The sequence below is a fragment of the Notechis scutatus genome, chromosome Z, assembly GCF_049901735.1.
Source record: "Notechis scutatus isolate UNSWTSFEM ecotype Mainland chromosome Z, rNotScu1.2, whole genome shotgun sequence".
NCBI lineage: Eukaryota > Metazoa > Chordata > Lepidosauria > Squamata > Elapidae > Notechis > Notechis scutatus.
Genome location: NC_142025.1, coordinates 122,653,075 through 122,667,655, shown reverse-complemented (window position 1 = coordinate 122,667,655; position 14,581 = coordinate 122,653,075). Strand labels below are relative to the sequence as shown.

Here is a 14,581-nt window from a genome sequence, read left to right as displayed (position 1 = left end):
AAGGATACTAGAAAAGCAAAAAAAAAATACGGTAAAGCAGAAATGATTATATCGCAGAGTAAAATGTTTGTAATGAGATTATTCTACTCTGACTAAAGGGGACGAATGGAAATTAAACAAAATCTTATAGGTAAAATAGGACTACATGAAACAAACACACACATACCCCCACCATTTCCCAACTGTTCAATTCTGGAGCCAACTGGAAGTCGGGTTGCCCCAACCATAGTGTCGTCCTAGCACGGCGTCCTTTTTTCCTCTACCTGTCCTAACCAAAAAACCCATCAATTGTGGAGCCGACCGGCGACAGGGAGCCGACAGCAGAGGAATGAAAAGAGCCACCGGCGGCTCCAGAGCCACAGGCGGCTCCAGAGCCACAGGCGGCTCCAGAGCCACAGGGGGCTCCAGAGCCACAGGCGGCTCCAGAGCCACCGGGTTGCCGACTCCTGATCTTGCCTGTCAACGATTTCTTCCGCTTCAACCACAGCAACGGACAGGCCAAAACGATCGATTACAAACTCCAAGCTCGATTGCAGAATATACGACTTCGGCCACAAGGCTGGAACTCATTCCCTGACTCCGTTGTTACATCCTCAACCCCCCAAAAAACCACCTTCAACCTCAAACTGTCTACCGTGGACCTCACCCCATTCCTAATCAGCCCACCAGCGTGCCTACCATCCCTGTCTTACGGTCCCCGTTTATCTGTATTTACTTCCATTTGTTCCTGTTTATATATCATGCCTACCCTTGTTATCTTGGATACGTTCGACAAACAAATGAATAAAAATTAAATTAAATAAAATTATGGTTGTTATGGTGGCCAAAATGTCGCCTAACGTGAATCCAACATGCTGGAAATGCGGAGAGAACCAAGGTAGTACCTTCTACCGTATGTGGCGGTTATGCCCGGAAGGCCAAAAATATTTGGGATTAAAATAATGGAGAGATACTGGAAGAATGGATAGAATTTCAACCCGGAATGGTTTCTACTGGAGTTATAGAAAGAAGATTAAATATATTCTATGACATATTTCTTGAGAGCTTCAAAAAGAATACACACACGATGTCGGAGACAAAATATTATGCCTACTGAGGAATTAATAATTCCAAAAAATAATAATAATAATAATAATTCTAGATTGTGCAGAAATGGACAAGTGGACATTAAAACTGAAAGAGAAAGAAGAGTCGGAGGATTGTGAAATTGGGGATAATTGGTATAATTGGCTGAATAATATAAAGGAAATAAGAAAAGTATAGTTCAAAGTGAACGTATGGATGTGTATAAAGATGTGTCAAAGGTAGATTATTTGTAGGAGATTGATGCGTAGAATAATTTGTATAATAATGATGATACAATACTCTTAAAAGTCAAGATTAACGCGTGTTCAAAGGTCTCTTAGGCCCCGTTTGATCGTTTCTGTTATTTATTCCATCCTTTTTAAATTTAATTTGTATTTTTAGGCCGCCCGTCTCCCTTGAAAGGCGACTTGGCGGGAAAGGAGTGTGTGCGTGCGTGTGTGTGTGGTGTGTGTGTCTCTCTCTTACAATTACCTGGCATCCCTTCTTACCTGGCCAAGCAACCCAATGGCAAACCCGTCGGTGCCAGGATAGCAGGCGGAAGCCCCTCCCCCTCCTGGCCCAGGAAGGGGAGGGACGTGGCGTTGCTGGTCCATCCCACAGCAACCTCGCCCCCCCCCGGTGGACAATCCTTACCTGCTGCAGGTGCTTCATCCCGTCCTCGTCCTCGTTGTCGCCCACGGTGAATTCGGCGGCAGGAGCAGCAGGCGGGGCCACGGGAAGCGGGGGGACGGCGGACGGGGTGGGCTGGGCCGGGCCGCCGAGAGGGCCCGGGTCCCCTAGGCAGGTGGGGAGAACAAAGAGGGCGTCAACGAGACCGAGTTCACCCTTGCACTGTGTCCCCCCGCCCCGTGAGCGGGAAAAGCTTCCCCACCCACCCCGCTTCTACCTTGGCCAGGGTCACCTACCATCCACCGCCTCGGCCTCTGGGTTGCCAGAGGACAGCAGCGCTAACTTTTCGGCTTTGGAAGAGTTCCCGGCCCGATGTTTTCACAGTTGCTGGCGGCGTTGATGGCGAGAGGAACGAAGGGAGGGCTGGGCTGCCACGGGGTGCCCGGGGGAGCGGGGAGCTTCTTCTCCTCGGGGCCGAGCCGGGGGTCCTTTTGATCTGGAGGGAGGGGAAGGAAGGAAGGCCTCAGCTTCCAAACCCCCCGACGGCGGTCGCTGACCACCCCCGGCCAGTCTCTCTCCGTCCAGGGGGCTGCCACCCCAACCCCCCCACCATTGCCCTCACCTCTCTCCACCCTTTCCACGGCGGTGGGGCTGACGGGCCCCTCTCTGGGGTTGCCCTCCTTGGCCTCCGGCGGCTGCTCCTCCGCCTCCTCTTCCTCCTGCTCCTCCGGCAGCGGCTGGAAAGTCAGCTCCTGCTCCTCCACCGCCAGCTCTTTGGGGCTCTTCTGCAGAAAAGGTGGGGTGGACAAGGGGGAGGATTTCGCACCACGGGCTCGGCCCGCCTGCTTCACAAGCCCCCCCCCTGCTTGGGGGGGGGGGATCTGGACTAGAAGACCTCTAAGGTCCCACCCAGCTCTACTCTGGTTGATTTTGACTTTTCCTTGGCACCGGCCAAACTCCGGATGCTGCCCAGTTGGCACCCTCAGCAGCTGCAGCCGCCACAGGGCGACTCGGGAGGAAGGTTGCAAGGGAATGGCCCCCTCCTTCAAGGAGATAAAAGCCAGCTGTGAAGCAGACGTCCTTTGCAGGAAGCAAAGACGTTTTGAAACTCAGCCTCATGGACATTCTAGTCTAAAAGGGATAAAAGCCAGCCTGAGAGACCGGAGTTCTTTGCAGGAAGCAAAGAAGTTCTTGCCCTTCAAGCCTTAAAAAGATGTTGCTTCTATCTCGGTTTGGTGTTTCGATTCCTTGGAACAAGGTTTGGGTCAGAACAGGAAGGGTCTGCAGATGCCACCCCAGCCCCTACCTTGAGGGACATGAAGGCCCCCGAGGAGTCAAACGTGCCCATCTCCTCTTCCTCGTCCTCCAGGCACCACTCGGGCAGGCCGTCCTTCTCCTCCTCGAAGCTGTCGCTGCTCTGCCGATGGCGGCGTCCTCCCCGCGGCTCCTCCTCGCGTTCCCGGAAGTCGAAGTCGAACTTCCGCCGGCGGCTGTCCCCGCCATGCTCCCGCCAGCCGGCCGAGCGAGGCCCTCCGTCTAAAGGGGAAGGCAAAGGAGGTTGAGATTGGAAAGAGAAGCGCGGCGGATTAAAAACCCAAAGCGCATTCCATTCTTATCTTGCAAAAATTGTAAGTAAGCTACCGGAATTTCTACCAGGAAAATCCCTAGTTGGAGAATGTGATTGTTGATGCTCAGTTATGAATGTGTTTCGGTTGGAGAATATGAATCCCTAGTTGGAGAATGTGATTGTTGACTCTCAGCTATGAAGGTGTTTCATTTGGGGAATATGAATCCCTAGTTGGAGAATGTGATTGTTGACGCTCATCTACGAATGTGTTTCGGATGGAGAATATGAATCCCTAGTTGGAGAATGTGATTGTTGACGCTCATCTATGAAGGTGTTTCAGTTGGAGAATATGAATCCCTAGTTGGAGAATGTGATTGTTGACGCTCAGCCACGAACGTGTTTCGGATGGAGAATATGAATCCCTAGTTGGAGAATGTGATTGTTGACTCTCAGCTACGAACATGTTTCGGATGGAGAACATGAATCCCTAGTTGGAGAATGTGATTGTTGACTCTCAGCTATGAATGTGTTTCGGATGGAGAATATGAATCCCTAGTTGGAAAATGTGATTGTTGACTCTCAGCTATGAATGTGTTTCGGATGGAGAATATGAATCCCTAGTTGGAGAATGTGATTGTTGACTCTCAGCTACGAACGTGTTTCGGATGGAGAATATGAATCCCTAGTTGGAGAATGTGATTGTTGACTCTCAGCTATGAATGTGTTTCGGATGGAGAATATGAATCCCTAGTTGGAAAATGTGATTGTTGACTCTCAGCTATGAACGTGTTTCGGATGGAGAATATGAATCCCTAGTTGGAAAATGTGATTGTTGACTCTCAGCTATGAACGTGTTTCGGTTGGAGAATATGAATCCCTAGTTGGAGAATGTGATTGTTGACTCTCAGCTATGAATGTGTTTCGGTTGGAGAATATGAATCCCTAGTTGGAGAATGTGATTGTTGACGCTCAGCTATGAATGTGTTTCGGTTGGAGAATATGAATCCCTAGTTGGAGAATGTGATTGTTGACTCTCAGCTATGAATGTGTTTCGGTTGGAGAACATGAATCCCTAGTTGGAGAATGTGATTGTTGACTCTCAGCTATGAATGTGTTTCGGTTGGAGAATATGAATCCCTAGTTGGAGAATGTGATTGTTGACGCTCAGCTATGAAGGTGTTTCGGTTGGAGAACATGAATCCCTAGTTGGAAAATGTGATTGTTGACTCTCAGCTATGAAGGTGTTTCCGTTGGAGAACATGAATCCCTAGTTGGAGAATGTGATTGTTGACGCTCAGCTGTGAAGGTGTTTCGGATGGAGAATATGAATCCCTAGTTGGAAAATGTGATTGTTGACTCTCAGCTACGAACGTGTTTCGGATGGAGAATATGAATCCCTAGTTGGAGAATGTGATTGTTGACGCTCAGCTATGAAGGTGTTTCGGTTGGAGAACATGAATCCCTAGTTGGAGAATGTGATTGTTGACTCTCAGCTATGAACGTGTTTCGGATGGAGAATATGAATCCCTAGTTGGAGAATGTGATTGTTGACGCTCAGCTATGAACGTGTTTCGGATGGAGAATATGAATCCCTAGTTGGAGAATGTGATTGTTGACGCTCAGCTATGAACGTGTTTCGGTTGGAGAATATGAATCCCTAGTTGGAGAATGTGATTGTTGACGCTCATCTATGAAGGTGTTTCGGTTGGAGAATATGAATCCCTAGTTGGAGAATGTGATTGTTGACTCTCAGCTATGAAGGTGTTTCGGTTGGGGAATATGAATCCCTAGTTGGAGAATGTGATTGTTGACGCTCAGCTATGAACATGTTTTGGTTGGAGAATATGAACATTACACCCAGAGGGGTGGGGGTGGGGGAAACAGGGCCAGAGGTGACAGTATATTGCATGTCTCAGAGTCAGCTACATACAGGTTATGCCGACATGTTTGCTCCCAATAAATCCTTCGAAGTTTTTGAAAAGCTTGGCTCGAGGCTCACGATTTCATGAGGGCAACTGATACATTCTCACGAGGTCACAAAAGGGGATCGCGCGACCCCCCGAAGATAAGGACGTGCTCGTTGCCAAGCATACGATTTTGATTACGGGCCCATGCGGGATGCTGCAACGGTCGTTAAGTGTGAAAAATGATCGTAATTACGGTTTTCAGTGCCCTTCTTAACGTCGGACGGTTGCTAAACCGATTGTTGGTAAGTCAACGACCCCCTGTATTGTCCGGAGGAATTGGGAGCCAGGCCCACGACTCCCAAGGAGGTGTTGTGGCCCACCGGCAGCCCAACACAGAGATGGGGCCAAGGCCATGTGGGACTTACGTGAGGACTCCGGAGCCTCCAGAATCTGACAGCAGCGAGGAAGAGGACCACAGGGAACCTCTTCTCATTGTGCAAGTGCACACAGCTGCCAGAAGGCAAGAACGGTTAAGACAAAAGGGGCAACACAGAGAGAGTAAGTCTTGGAGGTGACTGGCCCCTCCCGTAGGACGTAAAGGAGGAGCAAAGGGACAGGAGCCTTTGCAGGAAGCAACTTTGTTCGTTAAGGTTAGGAATCCTGTCCACCAATTAGTTCGGTTGGCAATATATAAACCAACAAAGTACATTTGTAGCTTGAAGACAAAATCACTGTATTGATTTTTATACTATATTCCGATGGGTTGATTATACTTGAAATGACTAAGGCAACCGGTAAGAAGACTTTGTAGTTGGATATTCTTTGGACTGTAAAACGTACCTGACCTGGACCGTTTATTGGGCTGTGCTATTTCTTAAAGTAAACTTTAACTCAACTTAGTGTATCTGTGTGTGGCTGAATAATTATTCATAACTACTCTCATAAATGTTTCTATGAGCATATCCTTGTTACTCAAGGGTTACTCTGTACATATCATAACGATTCTGATTAGTTTGATTGGTTCGTGTAACTAATTGGATATTTAGTTGCTGGCAGCATTCAAGGAGGATAAAGGTGGGTGCTGATCAGACTGCTCCCGAAGGATTTTGGCTGAACTTCCATGGGACTATTTACAAACTCGTTACGGGCCGTTGAAATAAAGAAAAAAAAGGGTGTGGGGACTAACGTATGTTTGCTAGTGTCTCACCTGGGCTGGCCGACCGCCAGCGCTCGCTCTCACGCCGGGACGCCCCGCTCTGACGCCAGCTTCCTCCTGCCCCGCCCGCCGCGTTGCTGCCGCCGCTGCCACCCTCTTCCTCCTCCTCGTGCTCCTCGCGCAGCGTCCGCCAGTTGTCGCTGTCCGAGCGAGCAAAGTCTTTGCGACTGGAGGGAGCCCCCTCCTCAAAGGGGGCCCGGGCTAGGAAAGAGAGCAGCCGTCACCTCCTTCCGTTGGGGAAGCGCCCACGGGGAGGATCTCCTCTGCCCCACACTTACCTCCTTCCCGCCGGATGGGCTTCTCAAACCGCCGGTCCCCTCTGCGAGAAAAGGAGGGTGTTAAAAAGCACAGGGGGGAAAACAGGCCGGCTGGCCCTACTACGTCCCCGTGCAAATTACGCCTCCCCCCTCCCCACCACCATACTACGCACCGGTCATCCCAACTCTGGCTGCGGTGGATTTCGCGGATTCCCCCTCGGCCGAAGGCCCCGCCTTCCGCCTCCTCGATGCTTCTTTGGTAAAAGCCGCTCTCGCCTCGCCCGCGGCCTGCTTTTTTTCGGGAAGGGGGGTCAGACAGGAGACACGTCAGAAAAGGGGACCGCCCTCGTGAAAAGGGGGCGAGGGGGCCCAACCCCAAAGTCTACTTACCTCGGCTCCGCGTGCTGCCTCTCCCCCGCGAGACCCCGGCGGGGGCCACCCCGGCCCCCTTACCCATCAGCCTCATCACAGCCACGCTGTTGACGGACATGGAGAAGTTCCGCTGGGGGGGGGAGGCCAGAGGAGAGAAAAGAGGTGAGAGAGGGAAGGAAGGAAGGGCCAGGGCCGTTGTCCTCCCGGCCATCGCCCCCTCCGACCTCTTCCCCGAGGGTTGGCGGCCGCCCCAAACTCACCTGTTCTTCTTCGGTCAACGGGACCAACGCCAGGGGCTGCAGAGGCTCTTCCTCCAGGATGGCCGAAAATTCCCGGTCTTGGATTTCATCAGGGAGCTGCCGGGAAAGGTGGGAGGGGAAGCAAGAACGGTGGGAGCCCGTGGCGTGGACCGAGAGCTCTCCAAACTCGGACACCTTTACGACTTGGTCGACTCCCAGAATCCCCTCAGCCAGCCATGAGGGATGCTGGGAGTTGGAAGTCCACGCGTCCTCTAAGGTGGCCCAGTTGGGAAACCCCGACCGACCGAGAGGACGGGAGAGCGACGGTGCTGCCCCGCTGGCCCACCGCTTCCTCAAGGGGTGCCCCTAGAGAGCATCTCCCCAACCCCAGCCGGGCCCAGGCCACCACCACCCCCCACCGCTCCTACGTACGGCCGCTTCTCGGGGCCCTCCCGGGCTCACCTTATTGTCCTTGACGTAAAGTGCTAGCATCTCTTCCCGCCCGTATCGGTACTCGGCTAGTTTGTACTTTGGCATGGCAGGGGAGGACGGCGGGGAAGCCACGCTGCCCCCGCTGGAGAGTGCGCGGAGCCTGGGGGGGAGGAGAAGGCCAGCGTGAGACTGGAGGAGGGGGAGGAAGAGGAAGGAGGAAGAGGAGGAAAAAGAGGAAGAGGAGGAAGGAAAAGGAACAGGAGGAAGAGGAGGAAGAGGAGGAGGAAGAGGAGGAAGGAGGAGGAACAGGAGGAAGAGGAGGAGGAAGAAGATGAAGAGGGGGAAGAGGAAGAGGAAGAAGAGGAGGAAGAGAAGGAGGAAAAGGAGGAAGAAGAGGAAGAATAGGAAGAGGAAGAAGAGGAGGAAGAAGAGGAAGAGGAGGAAGAGGAAGAGGAAGAAGAGGAGGAAAAAGAGGAAGAGGAGGAAGGAAAAGGAACAGGAGGAATAGGAGGAGGAAAAGGAGAAAGAAGAGGAGGAAGAAGAAGAAGAGGAGGAGGAGGAGGAGGAACAGGAGGAAAAGGAGGAGGAAGAATAGGAAGAGGAGGAAGAGGAGGAAGGAGGAGGAAGAGGAGGAGGAAAAGGAGGAAGAAGAGGAAGAGGAGGAAGAGGAGGAAGAGGAGGAAGAAGAGGAAGAGGAGGAAAAGGAGGAAGAGGAAGAGGAAGAAGAGGAGGAAAAAGAGGAAAGAGGAAGAGGAAGAAGAGGAGGAAGAAGAGGAGGAAAAAGAGGAGGAAAAGGAGAAAGAAGAGGAGGAAGAATAGGAAGAGGAGGAACAGGAGGAAGAGGAGGAGGAGGACCTTGCACGCATGCATAGGGGGCGCGCATTGCCTTCTGGGTGCTGACACGCGAGCGTGCGCACGTTGAAGCCCACGCACCATTTTTGACAACAGGAGCCCAAAAAGATTAGCCACCACTGGCGTAAGGGTCTCCTGCTTGAGAAGGGGGGCGGGGTAGACTAGAAGACCCCTAGGGTCCCTTCCTTCCAGATTCTAGTCACCGACAAGGAGTGGAGGGGTGGCTCCGGAGGTTGTGGAAGGGCGGAGGCCGGCTGGGCAGTCAGAGAAAGAACCAGACCCATCCCCTCTCCATTCTAGGACACACGGAGGACCGGAGAAGGGAGCAAGGTGGCTTGCGAGAGAGAAAGCGGCCCTGATCCCCTTTGTGGGTTGCAGCTGGGGAGATATAGCATATAAGATGGACGGTTAGAACACAGCGTTGCCAGAAGCAAAGCTTGTTTTATTTTGGGCTCAAGTCATCTTGGTTGGCGTCCTTCCAACAGACTCTGCCTTGTTAGTGATTATTTATCCTGGTCCGTTGTGGAAATGCCGTCATTGTAGTTTGTTTTTGGTTTGTTTTTTTATTTTATTTCACCTCTTATCTGCTCATTCGGTTCGGACCGTACGGCTTTCTTTGGAGGACGTTTTCCCTCCGATGGAATATTACTCAACGGTGGGGGGGCCACGTTGGAGGCCTTAGTAAAGGACGTCGATTTACGTCGTGGATTGCGTTGTGGTTGTGTTACGCTCCGGGGCCGTCGCAAGACCGTGGAAATCTAGAGCGGCCATTTTCCAAGCTCCCTTCGGGGGTCTGGATTCTCCCACCCCACCCCACCCTCAACCCACCCTGTCCTGCTCACCATTCTGGGCCGAAGTTCAGCATCTCGGCGGCCATCCTCCTGGTCCTACGGCGGCTCTCCGGCCGGTTGCGATGTTCTCCCCTCTCTTCCTCGACGCCTTGGGAGAGACGGAGGTGGCCCGAGCGACAGCAGAGATCTTCAAGGGAAAAGCAATGGGGTGTTACATGTCTGTAAATAACGTAGTTGGGTGGACAATATATAAACTACAAATATATATGTTTGTAGCTTTAAGGAAACATATTGTAATGTATTATGCTGTGTTCTGATTGGTTAATTATGCTATAAAAGGGAGCTATAGATCATGGTTTAATTCTCTTTCTTTTTCTCTTTATCACTGATGATCTCTCTTGATACCGATACTGACTTTTCTCTTTTTCACGGATGATCTCTCTCGATACCGATACTGACTTTTCTCTTTTTCACGGATGATCTCTCTCGATACCGAGACTGACTTTTCTCTTTTTCACGGATGATCTCTCTCGATACCGAGACTGACTTTTCTCTTTTTCACGGATGATCTCTCTCGATACCGATACTGACTTTTCTCTTTATCACTGATGATCTCTCTCGATACCGATACTGACTTTTCTCTTTTTCACTGACGATCTCTCTCGATACCGAGACTGACTTTTCTCTTTTTCACTGATGATCTCTCTCGATACTGATGCTGACTTTTCTCTTTTTCACTGACGATCTCTCTCGATACCGATACTGACTTTTCTCTTTTTCACTGATGATCTCTCTCGATACCGATACTGTCTTTTCTCTTTTACACTGATGATCTCTCTCGATACCGATACTGACTTTTCTCTTTTTCACGGATGATCTCTCTCGATACCGATACTGATTTTTCTCTTTTTCACTGATGATCTCTCTTGATACCGATACTGACTTTTCTCTTTATCACTGATCTCTCTCGATACCGAGACTGACTTTTCTCTTTTTCACTGATGATCTCTCTCGATACCGATACTGACTTTTCTCTTTATCACTGATCTCTCTCGATACCGATACTGACTTTTCTCTTTTTCACTGATGATCTCTCTTGATACCGATACTGACTTTTCTCTTTATCACTGATCTCTCTCGATACCAATACTGATTTTTCTCTTTTTCACTGATGATCTCTCTTGATACCGATACTGACTTTTCTCTTTATCACTGATCTCTCTCGATACCGATACTGATTTTTCTCTTTTTCACGGATGATCTCTCTCGATACCGATACTGACTTTTCTCTTTTTCACTGATGATCTCTCTCGATACCGATACTGACTTTTCTCTTTTTCACTGATGATCTCTCTTGATACCGATACTGACTTTTCTCTTTTTCACTGATGATCTCTCTCGATACCGATACTGACTTTTCTCTTTTTCACTGATGATCTCTCTCGATACCGATACTGACTTTTCTCTTTTTCACTGATGATCTCTCTTGATACCGATACTGACTTTTCTCTTTTTCACTGATGATCTCTCTTGATACCGATACTGACTGACTACGGACCGACACTGACTAACTAACCCTCTTAATTTTGATATTCTGTTGATATCGAAGGTTATCTATTGTATGATGGTTTGATATTTGTCTGCTGTAAAAGACTTGAAAACCGGTAAGAAGACTTTATAACGGACTGTTAAAAACGTGTATGACATGGACTGTTTATTGGACTGGGCTATTTCTTCAAGTAAACATTAAGACAACTTGGTCAACTGTGCGGTTGTGTATTTCTTCATAACTGTTCTCATAAACCATTTTCCGTGTGCATATCCTTTTTATGCAAGGGCTACTCTGCACATATCCTAACGATATAGTTAATTATCCTATATCCTAACAGAGGGGTTGGCTACCGCCACACCCCCGTTTCTCGAGAGGGGGGGAAGAAGAGGGGGCAAGGGGGACGGTGGCACAGAGGGGGACGTTGGCACTGTGCCCCCCCGGGTCAGTCGGGAGAGGTGTGCCTGCAAGTCCTCAAAAGTACCTTAAAACTCGGTTGTAACTCTCTCTCTTCCGCCGGCTTGGGGGGAAGGGTATTAGGAGGGCCTACAAAAGAGGAAAGGAGACCAATGGGCGATGGCAGCCTGGAGCTGCCAGACGGGGGAGTAAAACAAGCCAGCTTGCAGGCCAAGCCTTAGCAGAGGCCAAGGCCTATCAGCCCCTGGCTTGTAGGGCACCTGAAGGTTCATGATTATTTTTAAAATATATATTTTTTTATTGAGTTTCTTTGATTACATCATCAAACGTCATAATATCAACAGCGTTCTTGGCATCCATACAGGTTCTTGATTTAAATATCCTTAATACATTATATTACGTTTGTCTACTATTAAATAACAGCCTTAACTACGATTGCTATTTATCTCTTCTGTCCTTGGATTCAATTGTTGAACAGGAAGACGGATAGATAACTCTACAGATTCTTCCGTACAAAGTTTCTTTGATTGGATTATATTAGGCATCCTCAAGGGAACTCACAGTTACGCCGAGATGCATCTAAATGTCCAATTCTTTGCATAGTTGAAACCAGAGTGTAAAATGATAGTAATCTTTCCCCTATTTCATCCCATAGTAGTAGAGCCAAAGGAGAGGCGCCAGCGTGAGGCTGAGGTGAAGAAACCTCCCCACAGCCCAACCAAGGGTCAATTCAGTGATCAATCAGGATTACAGATGTTGGCCACATGACATGAACTACATTTCCCACGATACCTTAACTACATTTACCACGATGCATTCCCTTAAGGGGACAGCTCTCATATTCCTAACTAACTCTACCAATTCCCGTTAACTATAACTGGCTGGACAGCACGCTATTCTTACATCGTCGTATCATTTACAAAAGTATGTTTGACTTTCTTAAGTTAGGTTTCTGGTCTCACTTCTTAGTCCTGTTCGTTAATCGTTTAGGTTCATTTTTTATTTTATTTTTTCTTCCCCAGAGAGAGATAAGTCAGGCTGGCACCAAGGAGCCCCACCTTTGCTGATAAAAACTCCTTTTATGATCCCTTTTTATGCCCAGAGCTATTTTTGTAACTGGCAAAGCTGACCTTACGGATCCACTTATCGCAAAAGAGAGAGGGGGGGAAAAAAAGAAAAGCAAGATAAAGAAAGCAAAATAAATCACGTGTGTTTTTCTGACCAAGGTTTACAAGGTTTATAACTATGATTCATAGGCTAGATGGGGGGATGGGGGGGTGTTCTGGACTTACTGTTATGTATCTGTAAATAACGTAGTTGGGTTGACGATATATAAACTACAAATATATATATATATGTTTGTAGCTTTAAGGAAAAATACTGTAATGTATTATGCTGAGTTCTGGTTGGTTAATTATGCTACAAGTTGCCACAAGAGGGAGCTATAGATCATGGTTTAATTCTCTTTCTCTTTTTCACTGATCTCGCTTGATACCGATACTGACTGACTACGGACCGATACTGACTAACTAACTCTGTCTATTTGGATATTCTGTTGTTATCGAAGTTTATCTGTTGTATTATGGTTTGATAGTTGTCTGCTGTAAAAGACTTGAAACCGGTTAAGAAGACAAGTTGCCACAAGAGGGAGCTATAGATCATGGTTTAATTCTCTTTCTTTTTCTCTTTTTCACTGATGATCTCTCTCGATACCGATACTGACTTTTCTCTTTTTCACTGATGATCTCTCTCGATACCGATACTGACTTTTCTCTTTTTCACTGATGATCTCTCTCGATACCGATACTGACTTTTCTCTTTTTCACTGATGATCTCTCTCGATACCGATACTGACTTTTCTCTTTTTCACTGATGATCTCTCTTGATACCGAGACTGACTTTTCTCTTTTTCACTGAGTCTCTCTCGATACCGATACTGACTTTTCTCTTTTTCACTGATGATCTCTCTGGATACCGATACTGACTTTTCTCTTTTTCACTGATGATCTCTCTCGATACCGATACTGACTGACTACGGACCGACACTGACTAACCCTCTTTATTTTGATATTCTGTTGATAGCGAAGGTTATCTGTTGTATTACGGTTTGATATCTGTCTGCTGTAAAAGACATGAAACCGGTAAGAAGTCTTTATAACTGGATATTTCTGGACTGTTAAAAACTATATGTATGACATGGACTGTTTATTGGACTGTGCTATTTCGTCAAGTAAAACATCAAGACAACTTGTTTAGCTCTGTCTGGCTGTATATTTCTTCATAACTCTGTCTGGCTGTATATTTCTTCATAACTCTGTGTGGCTGTATATTTCTTCATAACTCTGTGTGGCTGTATATTTCTTCATAACGGTTTACTCATAAACTGTTTCCGTGTGCGTATCCTGTTTATATAAGGGTTACTCTGCACACATCCTAACGCAACTGGTCGTTTTAGCGACCGTTGGGCGGTGAGGGAAGAAAAAAAAAGGAACGTTTTTCACTCTCAACACACAACCCTTTGCGGCGTCCCCGCTTCGCTTAGTAACGAAGGAAGAATTGCAAAAACGGGGGCAAAATTTACTTCACTTAGCAAAGAGACATTTGGGTGGAGGGCAGCGTGGTAGTCTCAGGCCCCTTCTGAACCCAGACTCTGGCGACTACTCACCCGACGGGAGTCCGTGTGCAGGGGGCTGCTCCTTGGCAGGAGGAGGGGAAGCTGGCAGGAAAAAGGAAGGAAGGAAGGAAAGGAAAGGAAGGAACGGAAGGAAGGAAGGGAAAGACAAAGAGGAAGGAAGGAAGGAAGGAAGGAAGGAAGGAAGGAAGGTGGGAGGAAGGGAAGGAGGCAGGGAGGGAAGGAGGGAGGGAGGGTCAGCCTCCTCCTCCCTCAGCAGGCACGATCCCACCGAAGCGGCTTCCGGAGTCCGGGATGGCCGGAGAAGAAAGCGGTTTGGCTTGGGGGGGTTGCCCCCAAACCGAGGACAAAGCCCAGCGGCCCAACTCCCGTCAATGGAACGTTCTGGAAAAGAGGAGGAAGAGGAGGAGGAGGTAGGGTTAAAAGGGTAGGCGGGACGAAGGTGGGCCAAAGACACCCCCCCCCCCGCCTTATAGAAGCCTGGAGAGAACCGAAGGGGAGACACACACACCTCCCAGTGCCATTTATCGAGAGCAGCCACGGAACGTGGCCCAGGGAAGACGCAACAAGCAATCCGCGACGTTCAATGGCCCCCTAGCCAAACCATCGAGAGCCCGGTGGGGAAGGCGCCAGATGGAGACCGGGAGTTCTAGTT

General features: G+C 48.8%; 1 protein-coding gene across 1 annotated transcript in view; it reads right to left on the bottom strand.

Moving 5' to 3' along the window:
• Positions 1 to 14,581, bottom strand: part of GIGYF1 (GRB10 interacting GYF protein 1) — a 70,778-nt gene that overhangs the window by 29,393 nt on the left and 26,804 nt on the right. Inside the window, 13 exon segments of the mRNA XM_087947626.1 lie at positions 1,720 to 1,862; positions 1,992 to 2,057; positions 2,060 to 2,191; positions 2,318 to 2,480; positions 3,002 to 3,231; positions 6,377 to 6,586; positions 6,664 to 6,704; positions 6,816 to 6,930; positions 7,033 to 7,144; positions 7,275 to 7,370; positions 7,716 to 7,845; positions 9,380 to 9,515; positions 13,960 to 14,310. Of these exon segments, the coding sequence (XP_087803752.1) occupies positions 1,720 to 1,862; positions 1,992 to 2,057; positions 2,060 to 2,191; positions 2,318 to 2,480; positions 3,002 to 3,231; positions 6,377 to 6,586; positions 6,664 to 6,704; positions 6,816 to 6,930; positions 7,033 to 7,144; positions 7,275 to 7,370; positions 7,716 to 7,845; positions 9,380 to 9,414 (1,473 nt within the window). The 5' untranslated portion in view covers positions 9,415 to 9,515; positions 13,960 to 14,310.